Source organism: Alligator sinensis, unplaced genomic scaffold (assembly GCF_000455745.1).
Source record: "Alligator sinensis unplaced genomic scaffold, ASM45574v1 scaffold933_1, whole genome shotgun sequence".
NCBI classification, from domain to species: domain Eukaryota; kingdom Metazoa; phylum Chordata; order Crocodylia; family Alligatoridae; genus Alligator; species Alligator sinensis.
In genome coordinates this window covers 237690-259985 of record NW_005842542.1, presented here as the reverse complement: position 1 = coordinate 259985, position 22296 = coordinate 237690, and the positions used below count along the sequence as shown (strand labels likewise).

Genomic DNA, 22296 nt, shown 5'->3' with positions numbered 1-22296 from the left:
TTTTCTATTTAAAAAAAAAAAAAAAAAGACGGGGAATTCTAGTTTTTTGTTAAACAGTCTCCTATTCTTCTTTCTTATCGCTTCCTCTTCTTTTCTGTCACCATGGACAGCAGTAATATATGTAGTTATCACCCTAACCTTTACAAACTTGATCATTAGTTTTGGCAGCTTTAGTGATCTTTGACTGGTGAGATCAGTAAGTTCTGTTGTTGATTATGAAGCGTTCGGATTTGTCTTCTACTTGCACGTGCTTCTCTCCCAAACCTCTTTGCTGCTACAGAGTTATAATGCTACAGAAGGTCCCTTTAAAATTAATTACAGACTGACTGAAGTGCAGTGAGATGGCTAAGAGAAACTACTACTTGTAGAGTTGAGACCTTTGAGAAATAACATCATTAAGAAATCAAATACCCCCAAGTGGCAGGTGATTAGTTCATCAGAACTCCTCAGTGGAAGCCAGTGGTCCTCACTGCTGGGAGGGGAAGGTGCCAACTGTCAGAGTGGCACAAAGGGTAGCAGACAAGATAGCTGCCCCCTTGTCCTTCCTTCCCTTCTGCTGGAGCTTCTCTGCCAGTTGGCACCAAGGGGCAGGGCAGCATGAAGGGCAGCCATTAATCAAGATAGCGGCTGCCCCCCTCTCCCTCCTTGGCCTCCTCCACCAATCAGCACTGAGGGGCAGGGCCAAATGAAAGGCAGTCACCAGTCAAGGACTAAGTGCAGACAGTCAAAAAACCTGAGGCTGAATCAGTTCAATCTTTGCAAGTTAGTTTAAGTTGCATAGATTGAACCAATAAGCAAACGAACAGACATTTACTTTTGATTCCAGAAATGCAGCCACATGCCTGCAGTGGCCCAGGCCAGAGTCTGGGAGATTTTAGAGTATACCTTGTGGCTTGACTGGAGCAGACAGCTTTGGCCAAGGCTGGCCTACCTACCCTGCAAGGTAGGGGAGGTTGCAGGGGAGGTGCAAAGCATCCTGGAATGCTGTGGTACTGTGACTTAACTTGAATCTGGAGGGAACCTGGGGCAGAAGTTCAATAAACCGATTTAACCTAAATCAGTGAAGTCTGATACTACATCCATCCAGGTTTATCTTAAACTGGTTTTGAAAGCAGTTTATGTGCACCGAAGTTCTGTTGTGCTGCAGATTACACAAAATATGCTGTGCGAACTGTGAGTTGATTGCAAAAAAACCCTTTGCCTCTCCACAATTTAGGTAGATCCCTAATTATATAAAAATAGAGACTGTTTGTTCCCCTAATCTCTTGTGCAGATATTACGAAGACTTTTCATTTCTCATTGAAAGGCTTTAACTTTGCAAATCACTCCCCTTAGTAGTCCATCAGAACTCTAGGGCAAGAGGGATTCGTTTTGTATGGCTCTTACCTTCTTTAAAACGTGTTTGAAGCAACTACCTGCTAGCATATTAGGGCTGTAACAAACTAGTTAAATAAAATAAGCAGCTCTGTGCCAGGACTCTAATCTTTTAGGAATTGAAGGACTGTTTAATTTGACAGTGTAGAAGGAGAGAAAGCTGGGAGAATATTGTTTTTTGGAGGGGAGCATTGTTTTATTTATTTTGTTTTTTGCCTTGTTTTCCTGGTTAATCAAACATAATGTCAGCATGTAGATGAAATTCACAAAAACCCTACTCAAACCCTTACTACTACTACTACCTGCTCAAATGCAGTCTGTCTCTCATCTTGGTCATTTATCAGGCTCATATTCTTCTGTGTTCCCAGTTATGCATTACTCACTATAGTGCTAATGGTACAGAATATGTTGTTGGGTCTGAATGTGTGCTGTTTAGCAGAAACAAACAGGTGTGTAGCTGCAATGACAGTTCAGTTGCTATTTCACATCCTTTTAAATCACTGGTAACTGAATTCAAGTGGAATAGCAAATTGTTTCTGCAGATGCCTGTTTGTGCTCAGGGGTCAATTAGAAAAAGATGGCTTAAAAGCCTTGTTTAAATGCCTGCATAATGCATCCTACCTTAATTATATTGAGTGTTAATTGAAGATTTTAAACTTACTACTGTTTAGTGGTGGTATTAGTCTTCACTTTTAATGTAAACAAAAGCAACTTTGGTTTTGGTTTCCTTTTGCATATTTTTAGTAAACATGCAACAAGTTTAGCATCTATTTTGTAGGTGAATGGATGACATTTTGTTCCATTAATCTGCTAAAACAAAGTTGCTTCTGGTTTAAAGGCAGTATTTGGTGTTCAAGAAATATTTTTCAGCTATTGGTTTGAAATAATAAAATCCTGTTTATATTACACAGATTTTTTTTTTGTGGTGGTGGTGGTAATTTTTGTTGGATTTTTCTCCCCCCTCCCCTCTCTCTCTTTCCAGTCTTCACGAGGAAATCATTGACTTCTACAAATATATGTCTCCTAGAGCTGAAGAAGAGAGGATGCGAATGGAAGTGGTGAATAGGATAGAAAATGTTATTAAGGAACTCTGGCCAAATGCAGATGTGAGTAGGACCTGGCAGGATTTTAAAGCTTTAGCTCTTTATGATTTTTTGTTCATTTATTGTAAACAACTTTCTTAATTAAAAGATCACCTTTTCTAATGATGATAATATTAATAATTACTATTATTACTGCTATTGATATTAATAATGATGATGATAATGTTTTCTAGCCAAATATAATATACAATGACACTTTTTCCCTGGAAGCAATACAGTTGAACATGGCATTTTAAAACAATACAGGAACAAAGGCCCTGTCCTAAGGATCTAAATGAGCTATACTACAGAAAAAGAAAGGGCATGAAATGTTATTAAGTTTTCATATATTTCATATATTTTGGGGGTTTTTTATACCTGCAATATGTTACTTAGGAGCATGAGGTTAGGCATAAGTGCAGAGGTAGGTTGGTTTTTGGTGGGGGTAGCTTGATGGCCATAATGATGTAAGACAGGGTCAAACTTTTAAGCCCCTGGAGGCCACACTAGTGGGACTGGTTGCAGCACAGGCCACACCAGGCATCCTGTGTGGACACTCTTTTGACCACTGCACTGGTCGACCATGCAGGCAACTCTTCGCTGCTGCTGCACTGAGCAACCCTCCCCCCACCACTGCTCTGTGCAAGTGCAATCCCTTCCTGCCACAAAATGTGCCTGCATTATACCCTGGTACTCAGCCCCAATTTCCTCCTCTTTCCCCCCCACCTCCCAGCATGGCCCAGACTCACCCTCAGTTCCCTGTGCTGCTGCACTGCCCCACCCCTTGGTGTAAAGGCAAGAAGCAGCAGTGGAGTCTAGAGCAGGGGTTGTCAACGGGTTGTCCGGCTGCATGTCACCCCCCGTCTTCACATCCGGCCACTGGGGGTACACTGCCTCATGTATGGCTGCTGCGGTTACACTGACTCAAAAAGGTTGAAAACCCCTGGTTTAGAGACTCCAGCTGCTATGCAGCCAGAACAATTAGAGGAGTCATGGCTGGTTAGGAGCCTGTGGGGCACATACATGTTCTGTTTTCTCAGTTACTTTTATTTAAAAAAAAAAAAAAAAAAAAAAAAAAAAAATGTATGTATATCTCCAGGAAGTTTTTGGGCTTTATCTATGAAACATAAAAACCGGGATGATCAGGATAAAAGGAAGAAAAGGAAAAAAAAATTGGTTTAAATCAGCAGTGAGGGAGTAAGGCTCCTGGGACTAGGGAAGGGGCAGGGGGAAGTACGTGGTACAGCTCATCAGCCGCTCCTGCGGCTGCAGCAGGGAGCAAAGTAGGGGGAGCTGTCAGTGGGTATAGGGTGCGGGGTGGGAGAGTGCAGTTTTTGCTGCTACACATCCCCTGGGAGGGCTGTGGGCTGGGGGGCACGTGCCCCCAGATCAGCGGTAGGAAGCACATGGCACCGCGCCCTGCCTTTCTTGCATGGCTGCGTTTGCGCCTCTCCCCCCTGCTGCAGCAGCCTGCTGCCGGGCTGCCTTGGTGTTTGGGGGGGGTGTGGGTAGTGGCATGTTGCTGGATGTTGGAGGGTGAATGAGACCTGACCCCAGCACTGGCACCTCCCGCCCTGCCTGGGGTCAGAGCTGGGAGCCCGGCACCCCCAGGCAGCGGCTGCAGCCCTGTGAGCTTACGTGGAGTGGCTGGGTGCAGTGCCTGCCGCAGGGAGTGGGACTTGGTTCTCCCTGCTGCCCTGCCCCCCGCGGGGCTCGCAGCTCCCAGTGCCCGAGGCAGGGCTGAAGCTGGAGCCGCCAGGGTGCAGCTTGGACCTGCTTGCCCCGGGATGGATTCCCATGGTGCGTCCTGCCTTACCTGGGGTCAGAGACAGGAGCCCCACGCCTCCAGGCAGCAGCTCCAGCCACCCTTCCCTGGCCCCTGCTCATCTACTGCCATGCCACTGCCCCCTGCTCTGCAAGCAGCTGCCGCCACCGCTCCTCCTCTCCGGCCGGCTGGAAATCTGTGCCTCAGGTAACTGGCACAGTGGCACTTTTAGCTTACTAGCACCACCCGTTTTTCAGTTCAATTCCCTGTTCACGGACACAGGGAATTGAAACTCGTGCCAGTTAACAGGGATTTGAACTGAAAAACAGGTGTAAATCAGTAAAAACTGAATGACTTAAAAAAAAAAAAATCATGGAAATTATCGGTGAAAATCGGTAAAAACTTAGAATGCGCAACACTAGGCATGTATTACCCCTTTGTGCATTGCCAGTTGGACAGCCCTGATATAAGAGACACTGGTATAGGCAAGCAAGAAAGAATCCAAAATTAGCAGATACATCTGTTAAATTGTAATATGTAAGATAATGAATATAATTAAACAGACCTGTAAAGTGTCCCGTCACAGAAGTTTTTGCAACTCCAGTACCTTAGATCTACGGGTCCATGAAGTAAGTCTACTAGCTAGGGTGGAAGAATATCTGTGATGCAACATCTACAGATCATGTTTTAAACAATTTCATTTCAGATTTGATTTGTCAGATTTTTTTCAATTGAAAAACATGTTTTCTTTTTGTAAATAGCTAATGGGCCTAGTAAAATAGTGAGGGAAAATGCTTGGAATATATAAACATTTCCGTGGTCTTTATCTAATTTATTTGTAAATTGGCATTTATCCAATCATAAAACTACCTGAATACTACAGATTTTTTGGTTGAATAATATTTTTGACAAATGCTTGTGAGATCAATCAAATGATGTATTGTTGAACACTGTCTTCAATATGTTTCCTCTACCTTGTATCTTCCTATGTTTTTTTTAATCTTGTTTCTTTTCCTGCTGTTCCTTTCTTTCTCTCAAACCTTTCTGCTCCACTTCCTCATTTAACTTATCTTGTTATACTTCACCTCCTGCCATCTGACCTTAAGGCTTTGAAGTCTAACCAGAATCCAGAGGACTCTGTATATTTAACTCATGCAGATATATAAACAATGAATGGCTCCTCTGCTTAGGGACAATACCTGTGCAAAGCCAATTCTTATTGTCCTCCAGATTCTGGGAGATCAGATGGCTGGAGTTTTCTATTCTCAATGGAATGGACATAGTATAAAAGGGACTTGAAGCTTTCTCCTGGGGGGAAAAAAAAAAGGTAGACATGTCTTCCAGAACCATGATTACTCATGTATCCTAATGCATATATGCAGGCCACTGTTGACCCCAACACTTGGATAGGGCTGAGAAGTAGCAGAAACATTATCTCAACGTGCCTTTCCCGATTCCAAATACAAAGAAATCTGTGGTACTGGAGAAAGAACCCCAGATTAGGAGATCCTGTTGGAGATGCCCCCTGGCAGAACCATTTCCAAAGGAACACATTCCTCTGGAGGTCACGTGTTTTGAACAGTACAGTGGGATGCTCCTTTTGTAGGTGTATCATATCCAGCTCCTAGTCTTGAGTGTGCAGTCATTTGTATCTGCTGTGTTTATTTGTAACCACAACTTGTCAGATCTAGAAGATGGTAATACCCCCACTACTAATGTGCTAAGAAAAAAGAGTAAAGGAATTTTATGCCTCTCTCTCCCTTTCTTAGAACTTCCTTATGGTTTACGTAATGATTTTTCCCCTATATTGTACTAATGTCTATCATATCGCTCGGGTCAGATCCAGTCTACAGTTAGACTTGGCATCTAAATATAGCAGATCCAGCAAGTTGCCATACTTTTCTATGCTTAAGAGAAGAAATGTGCATGTTGCTATACCAGTGGTTCTCAACCTTTTTAGACTTGAAAAATGTCAGCTTTTAGTTTTCTATCTGTTCTTGACTACAGAAAAATAATAGAGCAGTTTTTATGTTGCAAAGAATTCAGAAAGATCATAAGTATGGATTTGTGTGTGAAATCTCTGAGTTTATCTTGTGAATCATGTTTGCAAAACTAGCAGTGCTGACACTGTGGTACCGTGTGGCACCCTTGAAAAGATTTTAAGGCACCCCAGGGTGCTATGGCACCTTGGTTGAGAATCACAGATAGACTTATAGAAGAACAGGATTCTAGCCCTGTTCAGATATTAAAAAATGAGCCTGGCATGTGGCTAATTGACTGACGTGACTTGTATCTCTGTTAGTAGACATCCCTATTTGCCTTTTTACAGTCATTACTAGAAGAGCAGTGTGCATGCTATAGCAAGTAGCTATTTCCTGCTAGAGGTCTGGGAAGGCTTCTCTCCTAACACCTGAAACTGAAATCCCTTTAAAGTTCCCAGTGAAAAGAAACAAATCCACAATCTGTCTCACACTATAGGTGGGGGAAGAGGCTGTGATGCCAGGGGAATAGCAAGAAAAGGATCTAAAGAGGGAGGACCCAGACCTTTTCTGTTGGGCTTGGAGGATTATACCTGTATATATAATACAGTATGCGGTTTTATTCCAGAAATTAGTTGATATCATGGTAGTTTATCTTTTGTAATGGGGTGACAAGCATTTTCACTGTTGTCTATATTCTTGAGGCTTTCACAGAATAAAATTATGCCACCAATAATTTTGCTCTCCAAACCAACAAAATTGGGATAGTTTACAGCAATATTAAAGGAGACGGATTAAGTAAACTGATCTTCACATGTAGGGCTTTCACTTTTCATACTTGTTCTTCTATCTTGTTAGTGGTAACTATAGTTGTCTAAAGAGACTGCAGAGACGCTGCTTCGTGGTGTCTGAGTTTATCCTTGTTCCAGAGGGATTGGGTTTCTGGCAGCTGGCCACTTGGGGGGGAGTGGAAGGGCAGAGATTTGTGGCCCACAGATTGCAAGGTTGCAAGCTGCAGCCTGTGCCGGCAAAAGGTTGCCAACCTGCTGTAGATGATAGTGTAGTGTTGCAGCTCGTGGCTCGCAAATTATTGCTCTCACATTTTAAAAACTTTACATATATTTCCAAATTAAGATGTTGAGCGTAAACAGATTAAAACTTTAAAGGATTACAACAATAAATTCATTACATAAAATGCAATTTAGAAATCAATATTACTTCCTCTACCAATTGGATATTAATTATTTGTGTTCGTTGTGAGGAAGCTTCAATATTTTAATTAATCACAATTTGATTCATGTAATTTAGCTTTTAATTTCAAATTAGTTGCACTGAGATTTAAATGTTATGTATGATTTGACAGTGAAACACCAGAAGTCAGGTGTAACCACCCTAAATGTATATTACAATCGAGTATGGTTTCTCTTTCCTTGGTACACAATCTTAAACTGTAACTTTATTTATAGAAGTTAGCAATTGTGTCATTTGCTCTCTTACTCGAGGGGAATGTGCTTAGAAGGAAACATTCCTAGCAAGTGAGAACTGTTCTTGGCATCAGCAGAGTTCCACCATAAGAAAGGCTTTAATTACATTGAAGCAGAACAACACGAGTGGTTTAAATGAAGACACTTAAAATTAAAGACTTTGACAAAATGAACATTAAATCTTGCTAGTATCTGAATTTACAAGAGCTCTCCTGTAGTGAAATTGAGGGTAAGTGTGTCGCATTATCTTTAATCATGCCCAAATATTAGCATAGTCCTCCTTATAGGCCTTAGTCGATATTGCATACCTTGTGCATTGCAATTATGATAATACCATAGTTGGATGCAGCACAGGAAGTGGAAAACTTAACTCTGTACAAAACAAACAGTGAGTTTTTCTAGAGTTTATGTTGGGAGAGAAGGATTATAAACCAGCTTTGGAAATTTTCCTCTTGGGCCACTGGCAAGTTGAAGAAGATTTTTTTTTTTTCTTCTTTCAAGCTCGGCATTAACTTGAGAAGTTTGTCAGGATCTGTTTGGTGCATGGGTTGTGTCCAGAAATACTCTGGTAAAGGTTTCCTCAGAAGCATTAGTACTGTACTTTATTGCGTCCATGTCTAAGAATTCAAGGCAGAATACTAAAAATATGTGCACTGAGGAAAAGAAGTCCACTGTGGCATTACATAATATATCAGCAGTTTGTAAACAAAAACCAACATTTGCCCCTATATAAGGTAAAAAAAAAAAAAATGCATGCTACCAGTAGTACTACTTACAGCACAAATTTACTGTCTGCACTGTTCTTGTGAAGTAAATCATGTAATGTTCCACATTTGGGATGGGTTAAAGATATAAATGGAAGGAGAGCTAAAGCACTTCAACATTTGTTTGATTGTTAAATCAAGCATTGGTTTCCTTTAGTATTTTTTTTAAATGTTTCTCACAAATGTTTCTCATATTACTCATTGTTGTAGTGTTGAGAGATAAATATGTGCTGCTCACTTTTCTACAAAGGTTGCATGCATTCCACTGCTAAGTTTCATTCACTGTTTCTGACCAACTTGTCTCTTATTTGTATGCTACAGAATATTTTTCACTCACTAATGTTTTTTTGCTGCTGTGTGAGGGTAGATTTGGGTATTCCTTTGCTCTTTGGGCCATTTGTTTTACTGTGTAAGAACGTTTTACTCTGTGTTGTTGGCAAAAGTAATGGCTTGTATGGACCCTAGTGGAGTCAGGTAGATGATTTTGTTGATTCTTTAGTACATGGGTTATAAAGCTGTCAAGTTCCTTAAAAATCTGGATATTAGTTTCAGCTGGCTTGAAAGAAGCCATTGCTCATACACAGTTGCTCACTTGTGCATACGCTGCCCACCCCCTGTCTCTGAACATAACAATTTACGAATTCTTACAGAAGAGTATGTAAAAATGGCTTTTTAGGGTAAGAAAAAAAAAAAGGAAAGGCATAGTAACTTAAACTCTGAAAAATACTTTGTTTTTCCAAATGATACATTTAAAATATCATGTCACTTGCAAAATTTTTGTTTTATGTAACCATAAAAATAATACCTTGGGCGGAATATTAAAATACAAATGGCCATTTGAAATAGCTGAGGGGAAAACATCAGTACATGAAATGTGCATCAGAGCAATCTGTGTGCTTCTGTAGGGAGGTCTTGCTGAAGATGAGACAAAGTATGGAGACTTACTTGTTGTACCAGTAACGTACCACAGAGAGTGGGAGCCAAATGCTGACCAGCCCTTGTACCCTTCTGAGTTAATTGGGGCCATATGCAGACATTCAGTTTCTCTTGTGAGAGTTGCTGGTCTACTAGGAGAAACCGCAAGTATGCAGATGGTTCAGGCTCTTACTCCCAGAGCAAAAATGGCTACTCCAGGAGAAAAGTAACTTGGATTAAGTCACTTCTAGGAGAGTTTCTCCTGGGAGGGGGACTGTCTACACATTCTCTTCTGGGAGATGCTGCAGCAGTCCTCAAGCATCCCGGCGTGCTTTTGCTCCCCTCCAACCTCCTGGGAGACATTCTGTCATTCACTGGACTCTACTGGAAGAGAACATACCCCCTTCATGATTTCCTCATTAAGTAACAGGGAGACACGGGCTGACCCTGGGCATTCTGGATCAGCCAGTCAGGGCTGCCTTGTGCACCTCTGCCATGCTGAGATGCGTGTACAGAGTCCCCCTGGCTGTGCAATATCAGCACTGTTAAGCTGTTTGCTCCTCAGGGTCTCAGCAATTAAGTGTTTGTTCAGGGATCTCCTAGTAAGTTGTTTTTTTTTTTTTTTTTTTTTTTTTCCTACCAGAAAATCAACCCCGGGAGAAATCTTTCAGATAATCTGAACATGTGTATGCAGCCAAAACATGGTTTTGGTCAAACCATATTCAATACAAGTTCACCATGAACTTTTATTGTAAGTAATGATTAAACACAACTACATCAAGGAGACAACAAACATAGTGTATTTATGGATCCTTAAGAAATAATTGGAGTTTGTTTAGCTGAGACAAGAGAACGGTGTATACCATTTCCCATGCAATTTGGAACAGTTTGGATCTTCAAAATCCTATCTTTCAAAAATTCTAGAGTTGCTATCTGTAAAATCACATTTTAAAAACAAACGCGTTTTACATAATAGAATCATAGAAAATTAGGGTATGTGCTCCAGCCCCCTAGCCATTTTTGTTGCCCTCTGCTGGACTCTCTCTAACTTGTCCACATCCTTCTTGTACTGGTGTGCACAAAGTTCGACACTCTACTCCAGATATGGCCTCAGCAGTGCAGAATAGAGGGGAATAATTACTTTCCTCAATCCACTGGCAACTCTTCGCATATTGGGGTGCATTAGTAGGTTAGCCTTCTTGGTAACAAGGGCACATTGTTGATTCATACCCAGATTATTGTCCACTGTAAACCCTAGGTGCTTTTCTGCAGAGCTGCTGCTTAGCCAGCTGGTTCCAAGCCTGTACTGGTGCATGGGATTGTTCCATCCCCAGTGCAGGACCTTGTTGCACCTCTTAAGATTTCTTTTGACCCAATCCTCCAATTTGTCTAGGTCACTGATTCCTAGCCCTATCCTCCAGTGTATCTGCTACTCCCCCCAGCTTGATGTAATCTGCAAACTTGCTGAGGGTGCACTTCATCCCATCTTCCAGATCATTAATGAAGATATTGAACAAAACCAGTCCCAGGGCCAAACCTTGGGGCACTCCACTTGATACTGGCTGCCAACTAGATGTCGAGCCATTGATCACTACATGTTGAACCTGATGATTCAGTCAGCTTTCTATCCACCTTACACTCCATTCATCCAGCCCATACTTCCTTAGCTTGCCCGCAAGAATGCTGTGGGAGACTGTTTCAACAGCCTTGCTAAAGTCAAGGCATGTCACGTCCATTGCTTTTCCCGCATCCACAGAGCCAGTTATCTCCTCATAGAAGGGAATCAGGTTGGTCAGGTATGACTTGCTCTTGGTGAGTCTATGCTTACTGTTCCTGATCACCTTCTTTTCCTCTAAGTGCTTAAAATGGATTCCTTGAGGACCTCCATGATTTTTTCCTGGGACTGAGGTGAGGCTGACTAGTCTGTAGTCCCCTGGATCCTCCTTCTCTTGCTTCAGGATGGGTACTATGTTTGCCATTTTCAGTCTTCTGGGACCTCCCCCATTCGCCATGAGTTTTCAAAGATAATAGCCAATGGCTTGGCAATCACATCAGCCAACTCCCTTAACACCCTTGGATGCATTGTATCTGGCCCCGTGGACTTGTACATGTCCAGCTTTTCAAAATAGTCCCTAAACTGTTCTTTCACCACTGAAGTCTACTCATTTTTCCCCCAAACTGTGCTGCCTGATGCAATAATCTGGGAGCTGACTTTGCGTGTGAAGACTTGGGTAAAAAAGGCATTGATGATCAGCCTTTTTCTCCTCGTCTATCACTAGGCTGTCTGTCGTATTCAGTAAGGGACTCATACATTCCCTGACCTTCCTCTTATCACTAACAAAGATATAGAAACCCTTCTTGTTACCTTTCATGTCCCTTGCTAACTTCAACTCCAACTGCGCTTTGGCCTTCCTCATTTCATCCCTGCATGCCCGAGCAATACTCTTCCCTAGTTGTGTGTCCAAGCTTACGCTTCTTGTAATCTTCCTTGTGTTTAAGTTCACTGGAGTGTTCTCTGATAAGCTGGTCACCTGCTATATTTGCTATTCTTTCTGCACATTTGGGATAGTTTGTCCCTGCACCCTCAGTAAGGTTTCAGTAAAATACAACCAGTTCTCCGGGACTCCTTTCCCCTTCAGACTGGCCTTCCAGGGAAACCTGCCCATCCGGTCATAAAAACACAAAAAGTAATTGAACTAGTAATTTTTTCCTCACTATTTTCACATGGTTTTCTAATGTTTTTTTTTCTTTTTAGACACTGTAAACTAAATTTGAACTTAAATATGAATCACTTTTTATACAGTGATTTTTTTTTTTTTTCCATTTAAAAATTTAAATTGGGGGTTTACAATGGAAAAACTAATAAAGCTATTAAAGTTGTTTCATATACAATACTTGCATTAGAAATGTATGTATTTATTTTAATTATGCTATTTGAAATCTACTTACACAAATATTTGTAGGTCTAGTGGCTGATTTGCTGTGTTGTATCACTGTACTGCATTATAGTATTACTGCAATGTAGTAATAATACAATCCAGCAATCAACCACTAGACCTACAGATATTTGTTAAATTAGTTACATGTTTAAATTACTATATCATAAACCCTTTTTGTTCATAATGTGCAGTTCAGGAATATCAACTACCTATAGAGGGTTGCAGTAGTCAAACTTTAATAAATAATACGTCTTTTAGGCGACTTCAGAATTTTTTTAATTAAATAAGGTTTTCTGTGTTTCAGGTGCAGATATTTGGAAGTTTTAAAACTGGTTTATATTTACCAACAAGGTTAGTAGTTTTTTTTTTTTTGTTTTTTTTTGTATCTCTCTATTCCAGTAGGGTTTCAGGGTCCTGTGTTCTGTCCAATTATCTTCCGTCTCCTCATGCTGGAGTAATATGCATGCAGATTTAGGAAAATAGTCGGGTATTGAGCAAATATTCTACCCAAGGAAGTTCTGATTTTTTTATTTCACTGTCAGTCACAATCATTGCATATATTTTGTATTAAAATACATTCTGAATATACCTTGGCTACATGCCTGCCTTATTTTTTTACTGTAGCATTTCCCTACTTTATTCAGGAGAATTTAGGTGCTTAGTATAGTTAATAAAATAACATTTTAGGTTAACATGATAAACTGGATCTTTTGATCTACTTTGTTACCCATTAACAGGCATCAAACTTCCTTTTGATTCATATTTTTTCTTTCATTTCTAGTTGCAAGGTTAAGTGGCCTAGATCTGAGGTTCTCATGTTAAGCACTCGCTGCTGACTGCTTTTGATTCTGTTTTTCTAAAACAATCTTTGAATATCCTGTTACATATGCTAGTTCCAAGGGTTTAGTTTGATCAGGGCTGTCCAGCTGCTAACCCCTGGGAGCTTCCCACCATTGAGGCCACATGAGTTCTGCCATGTGGTGCTCCCTCCCAACCCATTGCTGAATGATGCACCTGCATAGGTGTCCCTTGCCTCTGTACCATTTGGGCACGGGAGAACGACTTCCCTCCCCAGCTGCAAAATGTGCCCATGTGGGCGCCCCCACCACTGCAGTGCACAGCCCCAATTTTTTCTGCCCTGCCTCTCTCAGCCCAAACTCTGGTTCAGTTCCCCATATTGTTGCCCTGCCCCCTGGGGCAAAAGCAGGAAGAGGAGGAGACCTGGAGTCTCTCTTTGCTGTTGCAGCTAGAGTAAAAAGGGGAACAGTGGCCAGGTGAGCGCCCAAGGGCTGCACATTACTGCTCATGGGCCCCGTGCAACCAACAGGCCACTAGTTGGACAGCCTTGAGTTAGATGATCGGTCATCTGGTAGGGTCTTTTGTGCTGTCCTGAAAATCATATGTACCCTCAGTATGTTAAGTGTCCTGTCTATTCTTGTCTAAACCCAGAAAAAAGTTGCTGATGTTTAGCATTGCAACGGGTTCAATGCAGGTTTAGACACAAATGCAGACTGAGACAAGAGTGGTGGTTACCACTTCAGGAAGCCTTTTTTAAAACTCAGTCCGAGAATATCCTTTCTGAAACGTACTGAACATGGTCTGTCCTGGTTAGCTAAACGGAATGCAGTTAAACTGGTGCTGAACTTGCCTGTTGCTATTGCTTATTGTCAGCCATAAGTAATTTGTCTAGTGTGAATATATTCTTTTTTTACAAATGGTAAGATTCCTAATGGAGTGTTAGTGAATGAACAAAATCATAGAATTTATATATTTTCTTTTTTCTGCTTCATTGGAAAGCAGACCTGAAGTTACAAACCAAAAGGACATTTAGAATAAAAATGTACCCTGATGTCTTCAAAGGGTTTGAATAAGCTTTCATTTAAGGGAAAAAAGAAAGCAGGGAATATTGTGGTCTCCTCCCATAGTTTGCATTAATACAGACAACTTTTTAATTTTATGCTATTGGAATCCCCACCAGTTTAATTGTTGGCAGCCTGTGATTCCCTTCATATGTCTTAACCTTGCTGATTCTGAAATTTCTGCTCTTTCCAAAGGCCTGAAACTCAATGCAATAGTGGGCAGTTACCAATTATTCAATCAGTAGATTAATCTGTTCCTCTCTAGGCACACACCAGAGAATCTCTCCCAGCAAGCCCAATATACAGCTCAGACTGGACTCCTGTAGATCTCCCCTTTTTTATGTATGAAAATATTTTAATTGATAATTCTATTTAGGGCTTGCTATCCTCACTTCAAAGGCAAAATTTGGAGACTTAATTAAGACGTTAAATAAATAAATACTTACAAAATTTGAAAAAAATACATATATATTTAATATCTTGGCATTGCTGGGTATCCAGTTTTATGCAAAGTAGTACTGAAATAATTTGTTTTCCCATGTTTCTTTTTCATAGTAGAAGTCAATTAAGAGGCAACAGTTTCACGCTTTAGAAATTCTGATTTATTCACTAAAAGCACGCTTCCTTGCTGGGCTGGAGCAGACGGCTTAGGCCAAGGCTGGCTTGCCCACTGCACAAGGGGTAGGGTTTGTGGGGAAGGTGCAAAGCATTCTGGGATGCTGGGGGACTGAGTTAATTTGAATCTGGAGGGGATCTAGGACAGAAATTCAATAAACCAATTTAACCTAAACCAATGAAGTCTGGTACTACATCCATCCAGGTTTATCTTAAACTGGCTTCAGCCATGTTGAAATCGATGTATGTGCACTGAATTTCTGTTGCTTTACAGTTATGAACTGTTTCCAATCATTTATACTGGTTTATGTGCAACTTCTGTTCCTAGCCTAAATTAACTGTTAAAGGTCTGAGCTGTTTTCATATTTTAAACTTTACTTTTTGTCACAATTAGTATTATCAAAGTATCTGATGGTTGCTTCCCATCTGATTTTAAAATATATAACAATTGTTCCTTGGAATCCGAATTGTCTTGTATTATTTTGAAGTTTTTCTTTCTTTTATTCAAGGGAATTTACAGAGGAATCAATACTCATGTTACATTTCAGTGGCATACATTAAAAAACAAAGCAAAAGCAAAAAACTGGCATTCATGTATATTTTAAATTAACTATCTTTGCAATTTTTTTCCCCATTTCAGTGATATTGACTTAGTTGTGTTTGGGAAATGGGAAACATTACCTCTTTGGACCCTGGAAGAAGCTCTCAGAAAGCACAATGTAGCGGATGAAAATTCAGTGAAGGTTTTAGACAAAGCAACTGTAAGTTGTTTGTTTGTTTTTTGGTCCCCCAGTTTAATGTTTTTAAAGGGAATTTCTAATTTGGCAAGTGTCCTTTGGAAAATGTCTTGACCAGACATGCATTACTTTGTATACATTCAAAGTCAAACCTGTTTACTTATTAATACATAATAATATTTTTATTACTACTGACGAGTCAACCAGGCTGTGGCTTATAACAGTAATTATATCAGCTACCGTAGTTATAAGTGTACTTATAATGATTCTGAATTATTTTTTTTAGGGGTTGGAAAGGTGAGGATATTTAAATAGACAAATTCTATCCTGGATGAGAAATTTCTGCTCTGGTTTTTTAATACATAAATAATTCACTCAGTGAAACTCATTCCTGACCTGTTTCTGAAGTGTCGCTCATGTCTATGTTTTCTTCCAGTCATTGATAGATTTCCTGAGATTTGTATTTTCTCTTGAAAATATTTTCTGAAACCAAAGGTCTTTATTTCTTAATCATTGTCTCCCTCTGGTGTTTTCCTCACTAGAAATGATACTATTTTGACTTTGCAATTACATGTTAGGGAACCTTCATAAATATTACTATATTATATATAATAGATTTCAAATTAAAAATACTTTGTGTTTGAGTAAAGCATAAATCATTTAAAGGTATGGGCAAAAAGGAAATGAGATCTTATTAATTCAGTGCTCTTGTGATCTTACTGTCTTGCTTTGTTTGTTTGTTGTCCCCTCCCTTCCCCCCCCAGCCTTCCCTCTGCAAATCTAGAAGAGTTTATTTGCTAGTGCAGCTATCTATAAACCATATTGTAGTATTTAAGTTCAGTAGATCTTGGAAAATAGATTACAGTTGAGATCCCTGTACATTAACTTCAACTTTCTCTTTCCTTTGTCAGGTTCCTATTATTAAACTGACAGATTCCTTCACTGAGGTAAAAGTCGATATCAGCTTTAATGTACAGAATGGGGTTAAAGCAGCCCAACTCATCAAAGATTTTATCAAGGTTAGATAATACTTATAGTAGAACCTTTTGAATTATATATCAATTCACTTTGTAATAAGAATAGAGTCAAAGCGAAATGTAAAATCAGGTGTTCAAACACTGTACTCTTTTATTCTTTGTTAGTGTGATAGCCAAACAAAGGGGCACAAAAAGGCAAAAAGTATGTTGCTGCCTGAAAATTCTGGAATGAAGTATTCATGGAAAGTGTACCTCTAGACATATAATCAAGATGATTCATTAGCATTAATATTGAATACATGTTCCCTAGTACCTTGGCAATTCAAGGCTGTGATAAGGCCATGGGTTGGTGCAGAACGTTGTAATTAATTTTGGGCCTGTGTATTAGTAAACGGGGTATTCATTATTTAATGGCTACTTTTAGATGAATCCCAATAGCTTAAAAAATGCTGTTAACAAATTTCCTGTTAATGAGTCTGTCATAGGTTATCCTTGCATGTTATTGCATAATATAGTTTAATTGTCAAGACAAATAAGAAATGACTTAATATGTGGAGTCTAAGTGTTAGGTTTTAATAGGCTTTTTTTTTTTGTTAAAACTTTGCAGTCATTTTGAACTTTCTTTACTCTTCTCCTAGTGAAACATTTAGATGTACATAGTAAATTCCTTGGTGAAGCCAGCAGTAAAAATCTGCTTGTTTGGTAGAGCACGGTGGTGTCTTTAAATCTAACGGAATGCTGAGGTTGACTCCTCTAGTGGTAGCGCCGACATCCTTGTTTGCTCAAAGCCAAATGGGTCAGTAGGTGAGCTAGTAAATGAGGTCAGTAGCTGTACAGGACGGATCAAACTATGTAAACCAGTTAACTTGATATAAAGCAGTGACTGAACATATTTCTGACATAATCCCCAGTCTTCCTTTAAAATCTGACCTGCTGCCTGCTGTGCATTCTTTAGCACTAGTACCATGCCCAGGAGCCTTTTGTACTGATAGTTATCTGTAACTATTACAATACCAAAATGAGGTGCAGATCTCTAAATGTTTGACTTCCCTCAGTACATGGCACGTGATCTTGTTTACTGTATTTTGTCAAATACAAGATGACACTGAATATAACATGACCCTATTCTATATTTTCCCTATTCTATACATTTTCCATTCTATATATGGAAAATTTATAAAGTTGTTATAATATTCTAGGTGTGTAGAATCTAATTACTGGAGTGTTGTCTTGAATTCATCCCCCTCCCACTGCTACAGTAGGGAAAATGGTGGCTGCAGGGAGTCAAGTGGCTCCCTTGTCCTCTGCCCCCCATAAGTTCTTTCCCCTGCAGCCTTCCCCCTCATCCCCTTCCACTGTCAGACCTGCTCAGGCTCTGTTCCTTCTCCAAGCACAATGTGGAAGCAAGCTACATGTGACAGTAAGGAGGGGGAAAGGAACAGAGGAGGGCAGAAACTGCACAGGGTAGGGGGTCTTCAACCTTTTTTGGTTGTGTACCCCTGGTGGCCAGTAGAGAAGCAGGGCGTCCCCTAGCTGCTTGACGAGTGGAGGGGGTGGGGGGTCCTTTGTGCGCACAGTGGCGAAACCAGAAGTGCCCCTGCTTCTCTGCACTGCTTCCGCATACCCCCTGGGGCCTTCTCAAGTTACCCCAGGTGTACCCCTGGTTGACCAATTGGAGTACTCTGGACAGACAGGATAAGCGTACTATTATTATAGATGAGGCTTTTTTCCCATGCTGATTGGGAAGGTAAAAAACCTAGTCTTATTTCAAGTAAATATAGTACGTCTTTGACTTCTAGAAATGTAAGTGTCATGCCTGAACAAGAATCTCTGCAACATACCACTAATTACAACCACGAAGCCTACATAGGTACTAGAACAGGGGTGGGCAAAATATGGCCTGCGGGGCCCCTAAAAAATTTACTAAATTAAGATTTATTTGCCCCCAGCTGCCTGCAAAGCTGACAGGAACCAGGGGCAGTAGGACCCAGAGGGAACCTTCAGCAGGCTTGAGCAACTAGACCCCGCCCCACCTCCAGCCAGTTTCCTGCTTTTCTGCCCCCGCCCTGTTCTAGCACCACCTGCTGTGGCTCCTGGCACCATCACTGGACTACAGAGCATGGGACTGTGTTGGTACAGGGGGGAGGCGGGTGTGTGTGTGTTCATAGGGTGAGTCCCACACACACACCCCACCATACACATGCACCCACACCACCCCTCGCATTGCCATACACAAACCCAACCTTCCTCCCCCCACACACAGCCCCCCACAGACTCTATATCCACATACATCTACTCCACATACCCACCCCCCACAATATACAAGACTAAAACTTCATTTTAAGCTATTGTGCAGTCATCTCTATGTACACTACACAAACGCATATAAATCAGGACAAAAATATTTTTTTTTAAATCAAATTAATGAATGCTCTAGTTGTTCACATTTTAGAATACAATTTGGTATGTTTTTGGTTCAAACATGAACCCCTTGCCTAAAGGAGCAAAATCCCTTGCTGAAGGGAGTACTTTCTGGGGGGCAAAGAGTGGGGACACTTCTGGTGGCAAAAGTCAGGGGTTAGGGGGCAGAACTTCCAGTCACGAGTTGGTGACTGGGGGGGTGGGGCCCTGTGAAGAGGCGGGGCTACCCATGTGGCCCTCAACAGCTTGCCAAAACTCAGTAAGCGGCCCTCCGCCCAAAATAATTGCCCACCCCTGTACTAGAACCAAGGGTACCAGAAATTAAGTTTATCTGCCTAGTTTGGCACCCAGAGCTGTATTTAATTAAATAAATCCCCTGGGTCTGCTCAGCATTGTTCAGCTCCTCTGAAGGTGGCGTCCTGACAGAGATGAAATAGAAAAATAAAATGAGTCCTTCTCCCAATATTTTCTATTTGGTCTCCTTGACCAATCTGTAAATTGAAGCAGGAAAAGGAGATTTTAGGAGTTAGGACATCATTTCACCCTCTATGAGAGACATGAATGGGACGGGGTCCAGACTCTGATTTCTACATATGGGTCTTACCTTCTGGTGTGCAGACATGGCGTCACCAGCCACTAGAGAAATATCAAACTGTGTTTTTGAGACTCAGACTACGGGGAAGCCTTTCATGCAGGAATGAATAACCTAACCTAGCAAGGCCGCCTAGAATGATGAAAGTGCCTCTGCATGGTGAAATTTACAAGAATTAGAATATTTGGTGTTAGTAATGATCAAAAGCAACATGCTCATATTCTGATTGCTTCATCTTTGCAGATGAAACTATTAACCCCTTACAACTGTTAATTGTTCTGTAGGACCCTTCATGACCTCTTGAAATGAATGACAGACAGTAGGGGTTGAGACACCTGGCATGTTTGCTATGAACTACGTTGACCCCACCCCAGAGTAGAAGTAGAGCAGACAAATTTTGTCCAGCCTTACACAAGTGTAAATCACTCTACTCCTTCAAAGTGAGGGGTGCCTATTGCAGGAACTTAGATTAGGAGAACTGGTTGTGTGCCTCCCCACCCCCGTGCTGCAAGGTAGCAGTGCAGGGAATGCCTGCATGTGTGGTGTGTAGTGCTGCATACAGATCTGCAGCACCACATACTGCAGGTCCATGCTCATCTGGGTGCAGCTAAAATGTCCAAAGATCATTGGTAGGCCTCTGCCTCTCTCAGTCACTTATTTCCTTTGGTCATTGTGTACAAGGACATGCAGGGTGCATTCTGAAAATGACTGAGAAAGCCCTTCCAAAATAAATAAGGTATTCTTACAGCCATTCTTTTCAGGAGCTCCTTGTGGCTGTAGCACACGAGAAAATAAAATACTGCTCTCAGGAATTGATAAAGAAACTTGTTTAGAAGGAAACTTCTACTCTTCCCACAATTGCCAGGACTTGCTAATGAAGTACAAATGTCTCCAGTGAGACAATCTTCCAGTTCCTGGACATACTTGCAGTTCTCAAGAGAGAAACTCAGAAATAATAATTTAAAATGCTAAGATGACATTACCAAATGTCAGACACCACTGTCAGGACAGTAACTGCTTCTGCCACTGGGCATAGATTGTTGTGGCTGCATCACTGAGGTCTCATATCCTGTATGGGTACAGTTGTCATTTGATGGTCATGGTCTTTTAATGCCAAAACAGAGTTTAAATGACTTTAGGGCACTTACCTAAAAGAAAGCAGATCTCACTCTTAGTTTTATAGGAAAGTCTTTCAGTTTTTATTTAAATCGGATTCCTCATAACGATGTAATTGGTATGTTGCCAGCAAGACAATGAGAGGATCCATGTGGACAAATACTTGATAAAAGAACGGCTACAAACTTTGCAGAAATTGTTGTTTTCTTTTGTAGTGTTTTGCTTATATAGATCCTACAACCCAGTGTTGCTTTTTTGCCACCGCAGAGTCCTTTAGCTCTGGCATTCTGGATTTGATGAAAAAACAGAGGTTGTTTCCTCTGGATAATGTGTACAAGGACATGCAGGGTGCTGGCATAGTTCCAACAGATACCTTGAGTGGGTTCCATGTGGATAAAACATCTTGAAGAGCTAGTTAATACAAGTTTAATAGTTCTTTAGAAAACAATTTGTGGATTTAACAATTTTTCATAAAGAGGCCCTTCATTAGGAACACTCACAGGTGTAAGTGTGTCGGATCTTGGTTTCAGCGTCTAGCAACTGAAGAATGCAACTCTTGTGAAGTGTCTTCTGTAGGTTGCACTGATATTCCTTTAGTTTTCCTTGAAAAGTTGTAAGAAAAGCAGATGTAGTTATGTGTTTGGTTCAATCAGGACCAGCTCAGTTTCTCTTTAAATTTACTCCATAGCAACAGTACTGTGGAGTAGATCTAGGGAAACTTTGTAGTAATCATAGAGGACAGGGTTACCCTCACTCCTTTCTTCTGCCCTTTGACATCCCTTAGAAGATATCCAGGGAAACTTGCAGACCACCGTCCTCCATTGCAATGCAAAAATAACTGTCCATAAGGAAAGGAATCTAAATATATCCTATGTCACTTCGACTTGTTGTGTTTAGTATGGTAATACCAAGTAAAGATATGGGTGTCTTGTGATTTAGGCACAACCATTTTCACTGTGGCTTTTGCAGCAAACTTGAGTATGCATAATGTTTAGCCAAAAATCCTTGTTTTCTTTTTCAGAAATATCCTGTATTACCGTATCTGGTTTTAGTATTGAAACAGTTCCTGTTACAGAGGGACCTTAATGAAGTATTCACAGGTGGAATTGGTTCATATAGTCTTTTTTTAATGGCTGTCAGCTTTCTTCAGGTGAGTTAACTGAAATTGTCGATGCTATTGTGGCAAAAAATGTTTTTTCCTGCTTGTGAAATTTCAGTATTTGATGCCACGTCTATAGGAAATTTCAATGTTTAATATCATGTCTATAGGCCAGATTCTGCCCTCATTGTTTACATTTGATTGTTGCTGGTGTAATTGAGGCCAAATTCTGCCCTCATAGTTAGAATTTAGTTTAATAATTCTGTCTGAAAATCTTAACATTGGAATCCAGATTGTGGAATTAGAGCCATTTGCTTTGGAGGACTTAAAGAGTGAAAGTAGTTATATATTTATTAATATGTGAAACTTGCTGTTCTGGTCCATAGCATTTAAAATGGCACTTGAGGGATCTACTGTAAAAGGCACTCAAAGTAACATGCTGATAGCATTTTCAGAATATCAGACTGAAGGTAATTGGCAGTTCTTCAGCGTAAAATGTTGATTAAACTCTAGGTGAACCCTGGTCAGTAGTGGTACAGTGGACAACACATTATCCCCGCTTCGGCAGACCAACTTCA

The 22296-nt window shown here is 40.7% G+C and overlaps 1 protein-coding gene across 2 annotated transcripts in view; it reads left to right on the top strand.

The window, feature by feature from the left end:
• The window catches only part of TENT4B (terminal nucleotidyltransferase 4B), a 68685-nt gene that overhangs the window by 31855 nt on the left and 14534 nt on the right, over positions 1 to 22296 (top strand). The window contains exons 2-6 of one of the 2 annotated variants that reach the window (XM_025213627.1): positions 2357 to 2480; positions 12607 to 12653; positions 15417 to 15537; positions 16425 to 16532; positions 21641 to 21769. In XM_025213627.1, coding sequence (XP_025069412.1) covers positions 2391 to 2480; positions 12607 to 12653; positions 15417 to 15537; positions 16425 to 16532; positions 21641 to 21769 — 495 coding nt within the window. In that variant the 5' untranslated portion in view covers positions 2357 to 2390. Of the gene's footprint in view, positions 1 to 2356; positions 2481 to 12606; positions 12654 to 15416; positions 15538 to 16424; positions 16533 to 21640; positions 21770 to 22296 lie in introns of those variants that run through there. The other variant, XM_006031957.3, reaches the window with a different exon arrangement.